The sequence below is a fragment of the Perna viridis genome, chromosome 11, assembly GCF_037379345.1.
Source record: "Perna viridis isolate PV_CMFRI_1.1 ecotype Kerala chromosome 11, ASM3737934v1, whole genome shotgun sequence".
NCBI classification, from domain to species: Eukaryota; Metazoa; Mollusca; class Bivalvia; order Mytilida; family Mytilidae; genus Perna; species Perna viridis.
The window spans coordinates 24176590-24199988 of record NC_142455.1 but is presented as its reverse complement, the minus strand read 5'-3'; the positions used below and the strand labels follow the sequence as shown (position 1 = coordinate 24199988).

The following is a 23399-nucleotide window of genomic DNA, read 5'->3' as shown; positions in this document are numbered from 1 at the left end:
ACAACAGAGGTACCCCATTCCACCACCAGGAGCACACATCCCAGTTGCTAGGTGGGCAGTGCGCCTAGTCCCCGACTAGGTTTCTGAACACTATTTACTCGCCTTTTACGACAAGCTTAGCGCTGCTGCAGGCCTATTCTTTTAACACTCAGGACCTGCACGGGGTGTGTATGTTTTGTAGCTATATTGTGTTATTTATTGTCTTTCGTCAACTTTTTGGTCCTGTCTCTAGAATTTTTAATAACCTATTTTGTGTTATATCTTGTTGTTTTTACTTCAATTTGCTTTAAACGTTTTTTTGCATTATTGAATCGAAACTATGAGTGCACAATGTTGCTTCTGCTGCTTTCACTGAGAGTCATATTTGACACAAGTCGGACCAACGAATGGGTTTTCTTTTCGATGAATAGCTATAGTTCCAGTACACTGAACAGATTAAATACAACATGCATTTCATTAATAATAGTTTTGAAGCTTTCCAAAATTTTAATATCATATGTCTTATAAACTACAACTGAGGCGAGGCTGTATCTAGTTTATATTCGTAATTTTAAGGTATACAAATCATACATGATAAAATATCTATTTTTCATTCTGAAAAGCAGACATTTTATTATGTAAGAAAAAAAAAACAAAAAAAAAAAACAAACAAACAAACAAACAAAAAACAAAAAAACAAAAAAACAAAAAACAAAAAAAAAAAACAAAAAAAACAAAAACAAAAAAAATTCTGGTTTGTTTCTTGATGTTTATTACTTAAGTGCAATTACATATATAAGGATATCTAGTAAGTATTACTAATGACGTTTTGTGGCAAGACAAACTTCTTCTTCCCTTTTCATGCTATACATTAATATATAAGTGAAAAGCATTGTGCCTTATCTTACGCCCGACTACTTTACAAACTAAGGCAAATCTATCCTTATTACGTGTAAACATTTTATATTTATTCATTCTGCAAGTTGAATACATTCACTAACATGAAAATTTAATTATGTCGAAGATATATTATATATATTATATTATATATATATTAACCAACAAAGGTTCTGCTAAAAAAAAGTCAAGAGTTTAAGAATGCAATTATTATTTTTGTGAAAAAAAATTGCTTAATGTTTCTTTATACAACATTCCAAATATATATATGTGTATGCATATTTCCTTCAACCATATTTTGCAAACAGCAAAGTGTGAACATCAAATTTCTCAACAATTGTACCGATTCACAAGAACAGATTTTTGTTAGGAGATGAAAATATCTATAATATGATGTAGCATAAATATCTAGTGCAGCGCAATCTAGTAACAATTTGTTACAAATTTGCCAGATTTCAGAATTCAATTCTTGTTTTTGACAGCTGTAGATTTAGTCTAAGAGTAATCAAGGGAACCAAGGTTATAGCGGTAATCAAAAGAATGTAATCCAGGGACAAAGACCAGACATGGAAAACTGACATACACAACAAAAAACATAAAGTAACTAAAATCATACATACAAAGTAACAAAAGCAAATGAACAACTCGTCTAAAATATGTTGTTTACAGTTTTCTTGTTAATATGATATAGATATTATAAACATTTCTTCCTAAGTTTAACTTGTGTTTGTGTGTTAGATATATATACATACATACATGCAGGTATGGTGATATGTCAACAACCCCAACCTGGATGAAAATGTCAGACATAATGCTCATTTCAAATTTGAAGTTTTAGGATAGCCAGTGATTTAAAGTAGCAGTATAGAACGGTATATTTGCGTTAATGATACTACCCTTGTGATATTTCAATATCTGTGTCTACGAAAATCATATACTCTAATAACAACTTAATTGCATATGTATGTATGTCTTGTTTTTCATTTACCGGTACAAACCAACTTTCTACAGTTATGATCACTTTTAACTTCTCTTCAATCATGTCAGAATTTGCTGTCACAGAAAAGTTCTAAACTGTCAAACTGTTCTGACTCGCGACACACCTTGTCAGGATCTGTCAGGGCTTTGGACAAGCTCTGTCATAATCTGTCATTGGTCCTGACAGCCTCCTGTCAGGAACTGTTCTAGGTAGAACAGATACGTAGATTGGAAGTGTTCCTGATAGATTCTGACAGTCATTAGCTCGAGAATACTTCTCTGACTGAATTTCATACAGTGCATATACGTGATTCCGAGAAAAAGGCGTAGCATTCGAATCCCGATTCGTACGACGGAAAGGGGGCCTTGCTTATGTTTAAATTTGATTTTTTTTAAAATGTTTTACCCGACCTTCATGTATGGCATGCAGTACCAACGAAAATTATTCCCTGCCGTACCTGCTACGCCCCTGACTTTGTACCGAATTCTTTTGTTTGCAGATCGAGACACCGGTATAATACAGAGTACCTATATATATATGTTGGCAATTTCAAACAGTTTAACAGAACTTTTGGACTTTTATGGAACTTATGTTCACTCATACACTTTGAAACAATATGACATTTTTGAAGAATTTTGACTGATGTATATATACGTTTTTGAAGAATTTTGACTGAAATATATGTCGCAGTCACCCACATGATAGTTATATTGAAAAATTTAGCATTTGAGTCAATAATTTTAGACGCTCATGGAAATCAAAAGTATTCGCAGTCATACATTTTGCAAGAATATGACATTTTTGAAGATTTTTAACTCAAATAAATGTGTCACAGCCAGCCACATGATAGTTATATTGAAAAATTTAGCTTTTTAGTAATTAATTTTAGACCCTCATGGAAAGTGTGCGCACTCATACATTTTGCAAAAATATGACATTTTTTTAAAGACTTTGCACCGAAACTAATATGTTACAGTCATTATATGATAGTTATATTGACAAATGTAGCATTTCAGTCGATAATTATTATTGCGCACACATATATTTGAGAAAATATAACATTCTAAAATAATTTTGACTTAAAATAATGTGTCGAAGCCACCACATGATAGTTATATTGAAAATTTAGCATTCGAGTCAATGATTTTAGACTCTCATGGAATCAAAAGTGCTCGCATTCATACATTTTTTAGGAATATGATATTTTTATAGAATTTTTACTCAAATTTTGCAAGAATATGACTGTCAACAATTCTGACTCAGATTAATATTTCACAGCCACTATATGATAGTTATATTGAAAAAGTTAGCATTATAGTAATTAATTTTAGACCCTCAAGCAAATTAAAAGTGTGCGCACTCATACATATTGCAAGAATATGGCATTTTTTAAAGAATTTTTACTCAAAATAATGTATCGCAGCCACCATATGTTAGCTATATTGAAAAAATTAGCATTTAAGTCATTACTTTTATACCCTCATGGAAATTAAAATTGAAAGTGCTCGCACTCATACATTTTGCAAGAATACGACATTTTAAAATTAATATGTCACAGGCATTTTATGATAGTTATATTGAAAAAGTTAGCTTTTCAGTTATTAATTTAAGACACTCAGAAATAAAAAGTGTTCGTACTCATACATTTTGCAAGAATATGCCATCTTTGAAGAATTTCGACAGAAACATATGTGTCACAGTCACCACATGATAATCATTTTAGTCAATAGTTTTAGACCATTATGAAAAATAAAACTGCTCGCACTCATACATTTTGCAGAATTGTTTGATTTTTTACTTAAATAGAGGTGTAACAGTCACTAATACGAAAATAACATTTTTAATTTCTAAATGTTCTACATATATATAAGACCATGCAGGTAAATCGGAAGTATTCACACTCGTATTCGTAGCTAAAAATTTGAAGAATTTCGACTGAAATATTTAGGTATCAGTCACCCATTTAGTGCTAAAATTGTCAATTTTAACATTTTTTAGAATGATTTGTGACCCTTATGTTATTAAAGTAGTTTCACTCAAATTGTACTTTGTCAATCTTGGACTTCGTGAGACTTACCAAACATCTGAAAGTTTTCGGTTACCACTTTTACACTTATATTAGAACAGAAACAAAGACCTTTAATTTGATAATTATATAATTTGATTTAAATAATATCACAGGTGTATGACAGAATGTAAAAAAATATACATGTAAACAATGATAATTTTTGAACGATGGGTGATTGGACGACGAAAATTGAAACATGACGAACGATCGAGTGATTGTGGGATGATGATCACGACGAGCTTTATATATATACATGTACACTGTAATTGGAGATTCAATGTAAATTTTAAAATCAAGGTTTTTTTTGTCATCATCGGAATTGGTAATGTACATTAGTCACACAGTTTCGTTTATTAATCGCGGACTTCCTGTTCTAAATTACGTCACATAATATAAAATTTAGTGCAAGTAACTGTCCAGGGGTATAGTTTAGAACAGCTTTTCGTATTTTCTTTGTCACGACTCAGGACACTTTTTGTCAGGATCTGTCAGGGAACAGGGCAAAATGTGTCCTGACCAAGGACAGACTCTGTCAGACCCTGTCAGGATTTCTGTTCCATCAGCTGTCGTAGAACAGAAATCCTGACAGATTCTGGCAGAATTTAAGAGAGGTTAGAAGTGATCGCAACTGTAATTCTTATTTTTGTTCGTCTGGTTGGTCGTCTGATAACCGAAAACCAACAATGAAATACGAATCTGTGGTTTAAGTGGAACGCCATATTATAGAAAACAACTATATGTATCCTTTGTCTAATTGACACAATGACCTCAATGATGCATGAATATGACTAATACAGTTTTATTGTTTCAAGTAGTCCAATGCACTATGGTTGTGTAATGAATTGAATTCGCTAGAACTGGTAAACAAAATGAAGCACCAAATTACGATGTTTTTTTCAGTTTCCATTATATATGAACAAAAGGGAAATTTTTACCGCTTTTCCATATTCGTTGTCCAGATCAGGTCTTAAATTTCCAGTAACATTTTGCGACATTTTTTAAACTTGTCCATGCTCACTAGAGACTTTTTACATAGACACCAATACAGGCTATTTCACAGTAAAATGTACTTTAAACTTTGTGTAATGAAATGTGCATTGATAAACATGTACCTGTGTATTATGTTCTTTTTGGAGTCGGCTGCAGCCTACCCAATGGCGTTTCCCTAATCGTTCATTGAAGACCAATGAGTGGCCTTAAACTGACATGTTTCATCCCGGTGGGGGATTGTCTCTTTGACATACTCACGATCTCCATTCGCCTTCTATTATCATTGAAAGATAAAATAGTCAAGCATTTAACGTTCATTGTTCTTACATTGGTCAATTAGTCAGCCTACTGATATTTTTTTCGAAACGTTATAGCAGTGTAAACATTGATGCACTACAGAGATATTTGAAATACTAGACTTGTGTACGTGGTTTTCAAACGCTTTAAATCATGCATCTTAAGTAAAAAAGTATCCGATTATCCCTTAGATCAAAACTTATTTAGATTTCTAAATCTGTAGATTTTCTATATTTTCATCGCTTAAAATTTATAACCCGAACTAAGCACTAAATATTGCTTTAATAAACACATATGGCCCATTGCGATACACCACTCAATTTACTGATGGATTATTGGCTTTTACATTTTCTTGATCTCTCTGACGAATGTGAACACAACTTCAATAAATCATATTGTCAAATTGGCGCAAGTGCGTTTTGCATATTCTTCTTTACGTGACCGAACACAGTTCAGTTTTGTTTGTTTAAGATAGACAAACAGTCATATATGACACGATAACAGCAGAGCAGATCATATAAAACACTTGCGCACTCAGTCTTTATGAAGTTGTTCTGTCCAGGTCAACGCCACAGGATTTAAACGTGAAACATGAATGTAAGTATTGTTTTTGAATATTTTCTTTTCTACAATGCAACAATAACCTCTACCCAAAATGATATTGCCGTATTTGTATTTAAGAAGCAGTCCCGAATGGTATTTTAATATATGATTTTCTGTATACAGAAAGGACTATAGCGTATAGACTATAGACTTAACACGCATCGTGTATTCATTTGTTTTTTGCACAATAACTCGCCTGTACAATTGGTATCGTATAATTGATCAGTTCGATAAGTTTTTTTATCATCAATATTTGACTATAAAATAGGCTCAGTTGGTACACTTTGCCACAAATAACAAATCTTGTGGTACCGTAAAAAGTTTTATGCATTATTTTTTTTTTTTAATATAATAACATAAAATAAATATATGTTTGCTGTAGGCGTCGGAAAGAGAACAAGATACTTTCAAACTATTTAAACTAATGATTTACACTTGATTAATGTTCGTGTCTTCTATCTTTAAATACAATTACCTTCGTAAATTGGTTGATAATAAGGATAAAATTGCAATGTTTAATTCCATTTGTTAAACAGTTCATATTTTATAATAAGAATTCTTCTTCTTATTAGAGTTAGAAAAAAAAACAATTCACGGAAAGCATTTCGTGGAAGTAGTGAATTCCGTGCCTATTTCTTTAGATGTAATTGTGCGTTGCAAAAATAACAATAATGATTTTACCTGTAATGTACCCTATATTTACAGGTATTAACAGTCAAATTGAAAGCTGTAACTGTAACGGTTTTATAACAGCTAAATAAAACATATTTTAAAGGGAAAAACAAAAGAAAAACAAAACGTTTGTACGATAGAAAATCAGGAAATTTGATCAACCTGAGATCAATGATTTTATTATTTTATTAATGAAATTGGAGCGGTAGAGGTTGATCAAATGTACCACTACCCCCCTCGGAACTGTACTATATACTTTAAATTGATGCGGCCTATCGTGGCCTCAGGAATAGCTTGTAGTAAAACACCGGCGTGTTAAAAAATGGGAGAGTCTTTTGATCATAAATACCAAAATTATCTGTATATAAGTCAGGTTATTGTTTGCAATTGTAATTAAAATGTATTGGTAATTAAGTTAAACATCCATAGACTGTACAGTTTTTAACTAGATCTAATGATATATATTTGATAACAAGAAGTAACAATGCCCGTTATTCATTGAGATTATATGTATTAATCCTTTCCTTTTCGAGATGAAGAAATAAGGTAGATTCTTGTAGTGTTTTAAACTTTAAGTTTAAGGTAAATAAATAGAAATTTCCGAATCGAAAAAGTATTTAGTGACACAATATCATCAATAAACGCACATATGCAGCGAATACCGGTAAATGTTTATAATATGATAAAATGAATTAGAAGAGAAATATAGGAAAGTAGAACCATATGTGTGTTGTTAATCGGAATAGTCATGTATCCTAAATGCAAAATTTGACAAAATTATATTTTAGCAAACAAAACCAAAATAGAAACACATCTTCATATTTGTTGTTGGATGAGAACTCTTTTAAATCAAGGCAGGCTTGGTCCTGATAAATGATATCTTTTTAAATGCAATAGAGTGTAATTGTGAGTATTTGAAAAAAAGCACTTTGGAATCTCATTGTACAAGTTTCGAAGTCAAGGACTATGCTCTCGGTTGAGTAAAAGAAATAGGTTGTACATGTATATTGCAAGTGTTTTATGATATCACTTGCAAAGTATTATGTCTACAGTACCTAAACCGATCCGTGCAACAAAAATTGCGATCGGTCATCGCTCAACGATCAGTTTCCGGTCTGTCATCGATCCGTAAAACCGATCCATTTAACTGGTGATCACATCACGTGATCTCAGAGTGGTCAATGTATTTTACGGTTTTTGTTGTTTTCTTTGTCAATTTTATTCATATTTACTTAATTTAATATATTTAAACATCAATTTATACTTTTTTTACATTTCGTTTATTTTAAACAGATCTTACGTCATTTTACATAACAAAACTGCGATCAGATCGGTCACCGGTCATTGGTAATCGATCGGTCAGCAATCAATCAGTCAACTGTCATCGATCCGTAAAATCGTTGCGCTGATCGGTTCAAGGACTGTACAAACACAATGTGTGTTTCTAAGTTTCAATATAAAAATGAGGGAGATCATATGTTTACATTGTTATTTGGCAGAAGTATTTGCTTCTTTTATTGTTGGTTGGAATGGTGGCGGCAGCTTGTAATAGAAATGGTAAGTATTGGTTTCATATTGACCATTTTATATTAACGACACATCTTAGGTTAAATGCAAAACAAAACAATACGTGTGAATTTGTGTGCATAATTAGGTCATTCGAGATAACAACTATTTTTGAATCTGTGACATCATAATTGTTAACAGGAACATCATTACAAATAAGACGAAACGAAATCAAACCAAACGATATTTCATTAGCTTAATGTAATGAACGAATATTATTTCTTTATTAATTATTAACAAGGTACTACAAATCCAACAGCTGCTACACAACATCCAAATTCACAAAAAAACAACAACAACATGAACGGAAATGGTAATGCAGGACAACTGTCTTCTTCAACTAACACAACTACGCCAACTAGCCAAACATCAATAAACAGTACAAGTTCTTCTGGTACCGGTAAGAGGCGTAAACGTGAAGCAGGTATGTAAACAAATACATTTGTGTCAATAACAAATTTGTTGTAATGTAGATCGTATCATCCATTATTCAATGATTTAGAAGTCTATTTTCAAATGTTTAATTTGAGGAAAAAAAAACTTACTGCTTTTCGGTGGGTATACTATATTTGCAGTATTATTCGTACGTTTTCTCGTCTTTCAACATGTTTTTGCTACTTATATGCAAAGTATTTTTATTTTCTACCACCAGCCATCTCCCAAAAACAATGAAAAAATATCATTTGTGAAAACAAAAATGATATTTCATATTAATATTTTCTTCTATTTTACATTTGTATAACCCTATTTTTTCATTGGAAAATTTCAACGAATATTTTTTAGTGCTTAAATGACCTTGAGGTGAGGCATTGAAGTTAATTTCAAGTCCAAATCCATTGCATTATTCAATAACCTAAAATGATTTAAAATGCATATGGCTGGTGTAGATACAATGAATAATGACAAGCACAGCCGTTTCAAATTACATTTAAACGTATTCATTTTCTGCATGCATGGACAAGGTCATAAGCCGGGTATATCTATGTTATGAAAAAGGAGTGCTTGATACATCATAATGAATAAAAAAGATATAATTTTTTTTTCAATCTAAAAAAATGAAGAAAAAGGTAGTATATAAATTATCAGATGCACAGGTGAGCCTTAGCGCCTTTGAATACATATTTTGGGGCGAGCTGCAGCCAGCTGAAAAAAAATCCTTTTCCTGTGGTGTGAGGATTTCCTCTTAGTTCATTGAAGATCCATGGGTGGCCTTAAGCTGACATTTTTCATTTCGTTGGGGTTGTTTTATCTTTCACACGTTCACCATTCCCATTCTCGTTATTTTTATTTGACTAATTTTCCAAATGTCAACCATCCATAGAACCCCCCCCCCCCCCAAAAAAAAAAAAAACACAAAAAAACACAAAAAAAAACCAAAACAAAAACAACAACAACAACAAAAACAAAAATTTTCGGTAATTCACAATAAATCTATTGAAGGTTTATTTACTTTGTCGAAATAATCTAGGCCAAGCGTGCACGTATCTATTTTCATTTTGTTTGCAATATCATTTACTTATTGTTACAGATGACAACTGCAATTCAGCATCATTTTCCAAGCACAGCCTGTTTATTGTAGCCATATCTCTTCTGATTGCTGTATTCATTTAAAGACGCGAAGGCGAGCTTCTTCTCACACCATATATCTGTGATAATCTTAATCTTGTTTAATTTATAAAATGGCACTTTAGAATCTTATTCACATTATGAAATTTACATTATTCATAAATCACTCTTATTCTTCGATATCCATAATATATAATTGTCATATTTTATTTTACGTCTTAAAAAAAGGCTTACTTTTAGAGAACAAGGTACATGTACCAGACTTGATATTTATAAATTTATATCACTTAGACTTATTGCATGATTACATTAGTAGTTTTCGTCGGAGGGTTAATACGTATATTAAGTAATTAAATATCTACTAGTTTTCTCTACTAGTATTTTGCCCCTTTTGCTGCTGTGTACCATAGTCATGTTAAATTTTGATGTGATAAAAATCATAGAATATTACAATTGTTACGTGTGTCTATATCACAATAGTACTTTACATTTATATATATTTTCAATACATATAACTATCAAATGACGTTCCTTATGGGGACAGATATGTGATGTGAATGTTGAGTATATAAATATGTTCATTTTCAGTCATTTATTATTCTTCCTTGCTTTTATTGTTTATTACCTGTATAATGTGGGAAGTAGTTAGTGAACATTCTTTCCGATTGTTTTTTCCTACTTAAAATCTTTAACTCCTCTCCTTCTATTTTGTTTCCAATTTAATCTAAATGGCCTCTTCATTTGTCAACCAAGGAGAGAAATTTAGCCATCCAAAACACCTCTTAAACAGTGGAATGGGAGTCAATGGATTCTAGGTCTTTTATTTCATAATAAAACATGGTGCACTTTCTAATTAAAATAAGTGACTTTCATGGTTTCCTTTATGATTTCTAGGAGGAGAAACAAGAGTACACTCTACTGAAAATTTTGAAACTCATCTTTTTGAAATTATAAAATCATATCACTGCATAAAATTGAAATGGACCTTATAATTAAGTAGAAGTATCGTTTTAATCAGGTTGACTTCTAAACAATTTAGACATTTTTAAGTTTCAAATGATATTAAATTATTTATTGCGCCTGGGTATGAAATTTCTGCACACAGGAACTAATAAGGACACACAAACAATAGTAGTACCAAACGCACTGATGGCAACTACTTTTCTAAAACTTATTACGATTTTAACTGAGAATATTTTTGAAGCCTGTTCTGACTACAACATTTGAAAAGTCCAGGGAAGAACAATGTCATAAATCGGAGATTTTGGGTGGTAGTAAAATATATCTGTATGAAAATCATTCCTAGTTTTAGATACAGCTGAGGTAAATCATTACAAATTTTTTGTTAGCAATGTTTGAAAATAAAATTTTGTTATGAAAATATTTGGTTACTTTCTCTGTTTTGATCGGCAGTTCGTTCTATTTTGATATATTCAATCCTTGTTTACAAGTATTGAAAGCAATTCATACATAGATTGTTAAGCTATTTACATCACAATCACATAGTTTGGATGGACGCATATTTTGGTCAAGGTGTTGGTTACTTCTTCAAAGGCAAACCGATTTAAGGTTTATCAACATAAACTAACCTCTATGTTTTCTTACTATCACAACAGATGCGTTTATCTTATTGTTCAAACAATATGAATAGCGTTAAATCAACATTGAAAATTTGAACTATCTGCATTATTTATTGGAAGATTAAGTTTCGACTTAATGATGTTTGTTGAGCATGCTTTTATAGGCTGTAGAAAAATAATGTGTGCAGTGCACGTGCGTACAACTTATCCACAGAATGAGCAATAGAAGGAAGGATAAGATATGCAAATATTTGCTCTGTCATTTTTAAAACTCTTTTTACAACTGAAGGTTTTAGATATATTGGCATTAATAGATTTAACTGTATCGAAAACGTGCCATGTGTTATTATCTTGAAAGATATGTAGAAACTTAGAACTAAAAAGAACACAGTTTTACTGCTTTGGCTACCTTTTTTAGATAGATACTACTTGCTATGAATTGTAAAGGGTCATAACATCATGACTAATCTGGTAAGTTCTTGCCAATAGTAGATAGAAATTACGTCCATGTACAAAGTCGTCATATCAAGACAAAATCGGATACTTGGAAAAATTCGCAATGGTCCTGACTTACTAAAAGCATGTCATAAAAAATGATTGGTAAATCAGGTTTTAAAGCTCTTAACCTTCTATTGTATTATTACGCTGTTTTCGATATACTGTAAAAAGAACAAGCGAAAGAACATTACTAGTGGCAAAACTGTTGAAATAGAAAAGTAAATTAGTCCATAAGACTTGATGTTAGAATGAAAATCTACCGTCTTTGATTTTTCTGTCTGTTCCTTGTTCACAAGCGCGGCTCTCGGACAAATTGGTGCATTAAGAAGTTAAGCAGTGGTTTATAGCTCTGGTTTAACAACTAAATAATATAAGCACAATTTGCAAAGGAAGCTGGTATATTACTACATATGGAATGTACGATAAAAAATCTTCTAAAATGCCTAATAAGGGGGTCCTCTTATAATTTGTTTAAATTATTTTCTACCAATATGGCTAGATATTGAGAAACGGGAGATTCTAAACATCGGGTAAGGTACATAGCTTTATGTTATATTACGGCATGTTGTAACGACCGATAACAGTTCTAAACATAAAGTTTCTATTTCAGCTTTGCTGACGTCAGGTAGTCGCCAATGTTTTCAAATTTGTTGCACGGAATAATTGGTGGGTTTACAAATAATATCCGACAAACTTCATTACTTTGTAATAAATGCCAGTATTTTGTTCTAATCATTTTCGCCAAAAATTGCCAATAAATTGATTAATTTTCCCAATCTCGGTTGATTAAAGGACCATTTGATAAGATATGAGAGTTTTGGTTTTATGCGAATATGTGAAAATGTATTTTATAGGGTTGACTTAAACGTAAACTTATAGAAGTTCTAACATCGTTGGGACTTTTTCAGACCCCTCTATAAGTTTACGTCATCTTCCCTGTATCAAATTGATCCAATGGAGCAGTGTAGCGAATAGAGACGTCACATTCTGAGAGGTTGTATAATATTTATTTCTTGTGACGTGCATCATTAATTTGATCCTTTATCCTAATAATAACACCTAGATGAACTGTCCCGTACTACCATACATCGTGTACTAAGTTACAGCCCTAGATTAATCCTACGAGGAAAAATATTTTTATATAGCATAGCTGGCCGAGTGGCGCTGGACTTAGTGTAGGTGGTATTGCCATAGATGTCACAGCGGTACGAGTTCGAGTCCTGCGGAGGAAACGACCAAAAATTTCCTTCGCAAATTTGACAATTCTACCATCGTTGGGAATTTTTTAGATCCTTCTATAAGTTTACGTTATCGTCCCTGTATCAATTTGATCCGATGGAGCAGTGTAGCGAATTCTGAGACTATATATATATAATTAGATTATTTATGGTATCGAGCGCACAAGTAATTATATTTACGTCACATAACAGTATTATTATCAGCTTTATCAGCAAAGACGATCACATCCTTGCTGACTTTATTCAATTTGAAAGGGAATGGAAACGCCAAAAGAGTCTTACTTTGATGTAATAGTATCTATGTAAACATGCTTAAAAATGTGTTGTTTATGTAATTTAAAAAAAACCATACTAATTAGCCTTAATTAACTGATGAACATTAACACGGGAGGCTAACATTTTTTTCAGCATGCACCTTGATTATGATGTATCTGTGACACTAACTCGTTTAGGTACATTTTTGTGTACTATGCTTCATCTTAAAAGGTGATCACACAAAAACACAATTTTATGCAGTAGAATATAAGATTCCAAACAAATGTTTAATACATTAATACTTGAATATATTTTTAAGAAATAAACATAAGCGTCCAAAAATAAATACTGAGAACTGAACATAATCTCAAATAATTCTACGGAAATAAGCATAGACATAGTACACTTTATGTTGATGCGGAATTGTCATAATATACAGACATAAGCTCTCGTGAGCTTTTCACCAAATGTAAATTACATATACATAGCATGAAAAATGTTCATGCAGATACAAATAATTTAAAAGCTCACAATTTAGCATGCATAGTAAACAAGCATAAGCAAATATAGTAATAATCAACTAAACCATATACAAGTCAAAATAAAACAAAAAGCAGATATGATAAATATGAAGACTTGCATTAACTACATCTACATTCTGAGCCTCCTCAGAAATGACGCAGACTTTTAAATTCGGAGAATTACTTTCAGTCCTGAAATTTTCAGGCAAGATGCTCTATAATACAGGAGCTGCGTAACGAAATTAATTTTTGCAAAAAGTAGAAATATTTTCCGGTGGAATATCCAAATATTGCTGTACATGAAAGAATAATTTGATTGTGTTTGCTACTGATCAGGTTATTGAGACAATTTGTCGATATTTTTTTTTATATGTTTGAATGTTTCCAGTGCCATGGTTCTGATGCGACGGATTTGTAGAGTAGGCAACTGAGCTCCCTGTAATAAATCCAAATATGACGAGATGTTGTCGTCATAAACGAAACTAAGAGCTCGATTCTGCACCTTCTCTGATTTTTATAGTTAGTTTCCGAACAGAAATGCTAAGCCAAAGGGCAAAAATAATTAAAAAAAAATGCTAAAATGAATGTATAAAAAATTTGAAATTTTATCAAGAGTGAAAAAAATGTACCAAATCAGTACCCCAGAATTTGAATACTTTTTTACAAGGTTATTTTGAATTTGGAACTAAAATTGTTGGGTTCATGTCACGTTCATTTTCCAAATGCCATTACCAGAACATTTTCAGGATTTGTTTGCATTTTATCAGCCGATTTGACTCCATCTCAAGGGTTGATATAAGATTTTGATGGTCAGGACTTGAAAATAGTTATAAAGTGATCCATTTTTTATGAAATGAAAAAGTCGTTTAAAAGTACATTGGCACAATATCATGTGAGACAACACTGCAGTTTATCAAGCAAAAATCAGATTTTTATAATGCTACACTTTAAAGCTTGAAAAACAGATATATGTCCTTTTGTGCAACTAATATCATGTATTAATATCATTTCAGAAATGTAAACTTGACGTTCATGTAAAATAAATGTTCACAATAACCACTTTCATCCTTTTTATCTGCGACATTCGGTACATTCCTCACAACCCCGTGCAGGTCTGGGTGTCAAACGAACAGGCCTGTAGCAGCTCTAAGCTTGGCGTAATGAGCTCAGAACATTAGCTGGGGCTAGGGCGCTCTGCTCACAGAGCAATTGGATTGTGTGTCCCATGTGGTGGAATAGGGTACCCCTGGCGTGTTTCATGCTAGGGTTGTTAGGCTATCATACTTAAACCTGACAATTAACTATAGTGGTGCACCGTGTTGGGAAAGATGCCACGTTTCTCACACGTTAAAGAACTCTGCTGTGGTATTCGATAGTAGGAACCTTTGCGATCCGCCACAGGAGGCTAAATTACCCGACCCTGCCCATCTCTCCCTGTTTCTAGTGTCAATCAGAATTTGTCGACCCTATTATCCTTGTGTCGCATCCCCTTTTCATTTCATCAGTATCATTTCATGTTTATTTTTTATCCATTTCATGTTTATTGCCTGAATAAAGCTGAAATATTGCTGCTAGGGCGTTAAACCCCAATACTCAATCAATCAATCTTCACATTTTTTTACTTATGCTACATTAGATAAAGTGCCGCATTTACATATTTGCAGTAATTATCTTATAGTTAAGGTAATTACACCATGTAACCACATATTAAGATCATATATCGGAATAAAATTTTCAATATATATGATTGGTATTTTTTTGTATATATTGTCCTTTCTAATTTTACGATTAAGCACAAAATATAAAATATAAAATATAAAACTTTTTGAGTAATGTTAACTGTAATCAAGGGAACCACGATTCTAGTAAAAATCAAAATAATATATTCCAGGGACAGACAAGACATGGAAAACAGACACACACAACAAAGAACATTAAATTTGCCTTTCTAGACACACCCGCCGAGTTGCTCATCAAAAGTAAAGTCCAAGGTAGACGACAGGGAAGGAAAACTTTGATACATTGAACACCGTAACAATCAACGAGTTCATGATGACGACATTAAGGCTTTAATCTTGTAGCAACATAAATCTGTTCCAGAAACCTAATTGTAAGACTATTGATATATTTGTTAAAATGGTTCCTATTCCCTGCAATATGAAATTGAAACACTAAGTTAACTGCTTTAACTTGTACAAATTTGATGTTTTTTTTTACTGAACTATGACAAATAAAGAGATGTCAAACCAAAGTTAAAAGCAAAATTGTTCAAACTAAATTTTTACTTGTTGATCATTGCGAGTTATATTTTATATTTTATTTTCAGAAAGAGAAATGGACCTGGCAAATTTCTACTAAATATACAAGAACACTCTCTTAAATTTTATATATTTATCTACTTAAAAATTAAAAGTTTTTATAAGGTTTGCTAAGGTATAAGATAAGAACTCGCATAAAAACAACAACAAAAAACAAAAAAAACAAAAAACAAAAAACAAAAAAAAAACAAAAAAAAAACAAACAAAAAAAAACAAAAAAAGAAACAAAACAAAAATATTAAAAGGGGTTTTACAAAATTGTTTCCTTATATATTTATGAAGGTTAAATTTCTTCAATTTCGTTTTACAGTTTTCCCTATGTTTTCACAATTTAGCTGCAGATATATTGTGTGCTAGGTGTGCCAGAAAGTTTCATTGAAACACATTTACTCAAAACATATACCTACGTTCGATGTCATTTTAAGTAGTAGTCTTTGTAAGTATCTAAGAATCATGCAGATCCTGTAATATATGATACACCACAAAAAAGGTTACATGTTTTTGTTTTTGGTATTAAGTTACTTTATAGGTCTTTATGATGAAATGTTGAATTATTTATTCTAATCTGTCTGCTCTTAGGAGGAAATCCACATTAAAAATTCAACAGTTCCTATTGTATTTTAGTGTCATTTTAGGTTTTTATGATGAAATGTAGAATTATTCATTCTAAACTGTCTTTTGTATTTTAGTGTCATTTACTGAGTTATCTCCCTGAATTTTATATTCTACAGTACATTCTATATATTTTTTATATTCTAAGAAAAAGGGTATAAGAATATTCACGTGTTAATTTCTGTTTACTATAACAATTTAAACAAAATATCAAAAATAAAAATATGCAGGCATTTCGACCTTCACATTTTGCATGATTCTTATCTGGAGTGCTACATAATAACCGTTGTGAAAATGAATAGTTTCTGAAAAGAAAACACAAAAGTTGACAGTTTAACTATATGTTTGACAGCTGGTTAAAGCTATCAGTCTTTAACTGAATCATTGATGTTTTCTGTGTCTTTGTATGATTTCCTATAGCCTTGTTTGTTTCAATTTGATTCATTTTGTATCTGTTTAATGTATGTACATGTTGAATGTATGTACATGTTGAATGTATGGACACGATATGGTTACCATCTACCCCAATCTTATTGCTTTTAGTTTAGCACATCTTGCTACATTCCTGAGGAACATCTAGGTTCAATATCCTTATCCCATGCCCTTTCCCATGTTCTGATTGACCCTTCTGTCAACCATAATTTTTACACAAGTTTTTCTCATAATTTGGTTACGATCGGAAGACAAAACACTTTTGTAAGTAGAGCAATAATTTTGCTTCCTTTCTCGGTTGAAGCATTTCTCAAAGAAAAATATTTAAACGAACAAACATAATTTATATTTTTACCAATATTCATCTGTCTTATTGTTCAAACAAATCACAAAATCTTGAACAAACTATTATGGTCTGTTGTGATATTTGTATCCTTGTTAGGAGATAATTGCCATATATTTCGACTCATTTATGTTTGTTTACCGGACTTCCAAAGAGCAGGTGCTTTGTTCTTATATTTACCTGAAATCATATTTAACATTAGAAATAAGAATATGCAAATATTTGTTCCGTCGATGTAAAACTTAAGTGTTTTGTTGTAAGAATTATCAAAGGAACCAAGGTTATAGCAATAATCAAAAGAATGTAATCCAGTGACAAAGACCAGACATGGAAAACAGACATACACAACAAAGAACATGAAGTAACTAAAATCATACATACAAAGTAAAAAAAGCAAATAAGCAAATCGGACTCCACTTAAGACTGGGAGCACCGGTAGGGTAAGCGTCCTCTCGCCGAATTGCTCATAAAAAGTCAAGTCCGGGGTAGACAAACGAGGAAAGGAAAACTATGACACGTTGAATAAATCAGTTTTCATGGCGCAGAATAGAACTGACTCTTAAGAGATAGAGTTTAGAAGAGCCAAACGGGTAAATAAAATCTAACTATGTAATCTAGACAAAGGCATTTAAAAAGTAAATATATACAAAATTTTGTATTGTCTGATCATCCAAAATATGTTGATCGACTTTACCTAAGCACTTTGCGAGACATTTACCATTTTGACTGTTCTTCCGATGCACTGTTTTTTATAACAAAATGTGCTCAGCCTGATAAAATGTTCTATTTTGAGATACTAAGGCGTAACATTAAAGGTAGAACGGTACTATTTCTCATTATTTTAGGTTGGCCTTCTGTGTACCCTACATAAGTAAATACTTCCGGACACCATGATGATACCCAATATTTTTTATTAATTCCAGGTTCTAACATTATTATGTTTTAAAAAAAAACGTTGGCCGTTGTTGTCCGGTTGTCGCGCGAAAATGAGAAGGTAATAAATTAGCTGAAGTGCGTTTATTGTCACGCTGAAATGCGATTGTTAGAAATAATTGTTGACTGTCAATGCAGAAATTCGCTGGCCACTTAACGGAGGTGCGTATTTGTAATTCGCTGTATTGTGATGGTGATTTATGAAACAAACAAATATTTATTACAATATACATGTATCAATTATTGTCCTGCACAAAACACTGTAATTGCATTATGGGCAGAACTATGACATTAACGTACCTTTCGCTAATGAACGATTGTATCAAACATTGTTATTTATATCACAGGGAAATTTAAAAAACCTTTATATGCAAATTTATATTCAACTTTACTGAAACTGATTCCATGAATAACATAAACCTCATTATCCTTAAGCAATGATAAGTAACTTTAAGGATCTTTTATCAAGATGTTTTCTATTCGAAACATTCGTAGATGTTGTGTTACTTTTATGATTATAAATGCGAGTAGTTATTATTATTTCAATATTTTTTACTGCACGATCTCCTTGTCAGAAAGAAAACTTTATACAAATTTACATCTTTGAATGATTTTAATAATTTAGAGTGTTATAACTTTTGTGATAGTGTTTAACTCTAACTCTAGGCTTCTGGAACAGGGTTATGTTGCTACAAGATTGAAATCATCACTACAGAAGTTTTATGGTCGTCATCATGAACTCGTGGATCGTTATGGTGTATCCATCAGCACCATGAAAACTGATTTATTCAATGGGTCATAGTTTTCCTTTCCTCGTTTGTCTACCCGGATTTGACTTTTTATTAGCAACTCGGCGGGTGTTTCTAGAAAAGCAGAGGACGCTTACCCTACCGGTGCACCTGGTCCATGCTCCCAGTTTTTAGTGGAGTCCAAGTTGGTCATTTACTTTTGTTACTTTGTATGTATGATTTTAGTTACTTTATGTTCGTTGTTGTGTATATCTGTTTTCCATGTCTGGTCTTTGTCCCTGGATTGCATTCTTTTGATTACCGCTATAACCTTGGTTCCCTCGATTACTCTTTAACAATCAAATAAACAAAAGTATCTTACTGACTCAAATAAACAGATATGCACGCGTTTATATGCACACACTCTTACGTTGAGTTCGTAAACAACGCATGTTTGCATCAATGTTACACAACGTCCCAAAGCGTAGACCAACGCAGTAACGCGCGTAATCATGACATGTCCATCGTACGTCAGCGTTGACCATCGCACTTCGGCGTTCCCGTAGCACATCCGAGTTTTTCATATATCAAATTGATACTCATTACAATTTCTGAAATTGCTACTACATATATTTTCATGAATTTAACTTTGTAAGAAGATTCAACCAACATTAAATGTAAAAGTCACTATGATTTCTGGTTTGGAAACCGATAGAAATTAAACATATATATATATTGAAGTAAGGTGCAATATAAAACACAACAAGATATGGATTACCTATAAAAAAATGTTGTTTTTTTTTAATTTGTCTTTTAAAGATAATACATAAAGATATGAAACAAAGCAGATATTAGATATTCCACTAGTTCATAACATATAAAAAAATAGTGTCTTTTTGTCATAAAGATATTATTTTACTCCCTTTGATATATTTTTTTAAGAGGAGAAACAATGTTTCAAAATCAAATTTAATGATATACATTTTGCAATCGCAAAAATGGTATGCGGTTCATCCCATTTTTTAATTTGGTTTATGTTTCATTCTAACCTATTTAGAATGTAACATTCAGTTCGAGTTCGAATGCGATAAGTTGGAAACGTTTCATTAACGTCAGTTGTTTTGATTCCATTAAAAAAAAACGATTTTATGTCCTATTACCAACCTTCGTGGAAGTTATTCTTTAACTGTTAAAAATATTTGCGTTTTTAACTGTGGTAACCATTAATTATCTTTTCAGGGTCGTGTATCAGTTTTTGACAACGTATTGTTGACTATAAAAAAAGTATTTGCATACACTGATCTAATTATTTTCATGTAGATTTATTTATCGCACTGTTTAAACACTATCTTAAGCCAAGAATAAACTGTAAAGGTCTATTGAGAATTTGCATCCTTTGCTTAAGTATTACTTCGAAATATTTCAGAAGATCTAACTTTTGTTTAGCATGTTAACCATATCAAGTAATCTGTCCTTCGTACGTGTTGTATTGCAATTTTCTTTAACTGGACGAACACATTCGAACACATTTAGTAAACGACGTTAAAGTGTAGGGTTTGGCGTTATGACAACTGAATGGATATATAAGACCAGTCAAGTATCATAACCCTTTTATGCAACAATATACTTTGGGAGAGTTAGAGTTGTTCCAACCCATTCTGTTATAATGATGAAGTTTATTTTTTCTCTTGCTGGAATATAATTCTATCTTAATTTATATTTTAGTTGTTTGCGTATTGTCAATTTATTAAATTGGTATTGAAAATTTGCAAACATAACGCAGAACATTAAAATTTTCAGCAATTGAAACGTTATAAACGTTTCATTTTATTCATAAAAGTTTCGTATAATCTGTGTTTTTTGCGTATGGGCATAATTGATATAAATGAGGAATGAAGCGATCATGATTGGGGAATGGTGCATTGGGGAGAGTGAGAAGAGTATCGTATAGAAGAGACGTAATTGAAACAGTCTTGGTTGCTATTATTTTAGTGTTTCGTAAAACGGATAATTTATATTTTTTTTAGAAATACGTCCGCCTTTTTTGTCGATCGGAATGGTTATCACATTTTGCACCAATAACAGTAAGTATTTATATGTGTAGTGAAACAGATATTTGGACATCTGATTTTTTACGAAAAAAATATTGGCAATTGATGAGTCGTGAGTTTATCGTATGATTTAGGAGTATAACGAAAATGACTGTATAGAACAATGTATACAAAAGGACGAATAATACAAGATAAATAGGTTAAAGGAAACATCAAATCGTATTGCATGTGCTGGTAAAATAACTATCGATGCAAACCCTTATCCTACTTTTGTGACTGTCGATAATTCAGATCTGATCAATAATTGGAGACGCCACCTTATGCTTTTGTCAAAATCAACAAGTACCGTAGCTACTGGTCATATTGAAAGACGTAAACGCAATGCAGGTATAAAGATGTGATATGTAAATTATATATCTAACATCTCTGATTTTATGCGACGTTATTTTCACTTGCCGAAGTAAACAAGACCGTTGTGTTACATTTTGTTAACAGATGGGTATAGTAGTATGCATATGACAACCTCTGTATTCATTGACGTGGACTTTCCCATAGAATTTGGAAGTTTTCTTGTTGTTATTTTAATCGACAACGAAACATGGATGTAAACTTTAAACAAGACGGTTTATCTGAAGACACTACGGAGTACTTTGTTATTGTTTAACTTAAACTATCTGAACTATGAATGTCTACAATTTTCTTCATAAATGTGTTTGTCTGAAAGTACTTTGTCATCAAAATGGTATGATAAAAACTAAATGAATATTGTGTCTATTAACTAAATTATAAATGCTATATGTGTGTATCTTATATAAACATTCCAGTGTGTCATGTGTACATACAGTAATGGTATGTGGCTTTCATTTCAGCCACAACCACAGCAGCAAATAGTATTAATACAACGATATCAACAACGACAGCGAAAATTACAAGTGCAGTAAAGGTTTCTAATTCGCCATTAACTAAAGCAAAGTCTCAAATATCATCTAAACCATTGTCTCTGTCATCAACAGTGTCGACAACCCCTCATGGAGATGCAGCATCATTTTCCAAGCAAAGCATGCTTATCGTAACAATATCAGTGCTAGCTGCCCTGTAATAAAGACATTAATTATTATTGCTAATCATTTGCTCTAGATAAAGTGCTTTATAAAATACATTCCAAATAAAATAGCCCTTAGTGATAGGAAAATCAAATGGCAAATCTTATCTTCATTTAAGTCATTAATGATTCTGAAAATGGTTTATTTACGATGAACATGTATCATTCCTTCGAGCCATGAGCTATATTAACAATGAAATAAAAATAACTGTTTCTATAGAAAACACATTAGAAATGTTAAGTGCTCCGGTTTCATATTGTAGAAAAATGAATACATAATTCCATTCCATTAGTTTTTACACATTTTTTATAACACAAAGTGTCAAAATGAAAGGAATAAAATAATCAGGAAATACTAGTAATTTAAATTACCGTTGAATTAATATATTCATCTGCATTAGGCGGAGTTAATATTATGGTTAACTATCTATGACTCTCATGTTCTGTGATCGTTCTGATTCGGTCTGACTGCTATACATACCATGTTCTTTGATCGTCTTGATTCGGTCTGAATGCTATACATACCATGTTCGTAGAACGTATGGATTCGGACTGACTGCTATACATACGACACGTAGTAGTTATATCAATGCATCAATATTGCAAGTAAGAATAAGATTTTTGTTAACGTGAAACTTGCGATCGTATTTTATGGATACCAAACTTGCCATTGAACTATTCTCAAAGTGTGTTCTTGACTTACCTCCCTTCGACAGCAGTTGTTAAAGAAACATTGCCTTGTTGGGCAGCGACATTGAATGCCAGCTTATATCGGATTTACTACACTGGAATAATAAATAAATTTATAATATAAAACTTCTGTTAGTCTTGCCTTTTTATCAAATGAAATAGTAATCAAGGGAACCAAAGTTATAGCGGTAATCAAAAGAATGCAATCCAGGGACAAAGACTAGACATGGAAAACAGACACATACAACAAAGAACACATAGCAACTAAAATCATACACACAAAGCAACAAAAGTAAATGAGCAACTCGTACTCCACTAAAAACTGGGAGCATGGACCAGGTGCACCGGTAGGGCAAGCGTCCTCTGCCCCTCTAGAAACACCCGCCGAGTTGCTCACAAAAAGTCAAGTCGGGGTAGACAAACGAGGAAAGGAAAACCATGACCCGTTGAATACATCAGTTTTCATGGTGCTGATGGATAC

The 23399-nt window shown here is 32.0% G+C and overlaps 2 protein-coding genes across 8 annotated transcripts; both read left to right on the top strand.

Moving 5' to 3' along the window:
- The first annotated feature begins 5668 nt into the window (after window positions 1-5668).
- Window positions 5669-11000, top strand: LOC148603459 (uncharacterized). The gene is made up of 4 exons (XM_088552357.1): window positions 5669-5807; window positions 7985-8042; window positions 8293-8475; window positions 9580-11000. The coding sequence occupies exons 1-4, from the start codon at window positions 5802-5804 to the stop codon at window positions 9660-9662; spliced, it is 330 nt and encodes a 109-aa protein (XP_088408483.1). The 5' UTR covers window positions 5669-5801; the 3' UTR covers window positions 9663-11000.
- A 145-nt stretch (window positions 11001-11145) lies between these two features.
- On the top strand, window positions 11146-23223 carry LOC148603458 (uncharacterized). Of its 7 annotated transcripts, none has more exons than XM_088552363.1 (3): window positions 11146-11668; window positions 21103-21159; window positions 21996-23223. In XM_088552363.1, the coding sequence occupies exons 2-3, from the start codon at window positions 21132-21134 to the stop codon at window positions 22223-22225; spliced, it is 258 nt and encodes an 85-aa protein (XP_088408489.1). In that variant the 5' UTR covers window positions 11146-11668; window positions 21103-21131; the 3' UTR covers window positions 22226-23223. The 7 variants fall into 7 exon arrangements, with proteins under 7 accessions (XP_088408489.1, XP_088408490.1, XP_088408487.1 ...); XM_088552364.1 differs by lacking the exon at window positions 11146-11668 and adding an exon at window positions 20165-20186; XM_088552361.1 differs by lacking the exon at window positions 11146-11668 and adding an exon at window positions 20454-20552 and having other exon boundaries at window positions 21996-23222.
- Window positions 23224-23399: the final 176 nt, after the last annotated feature.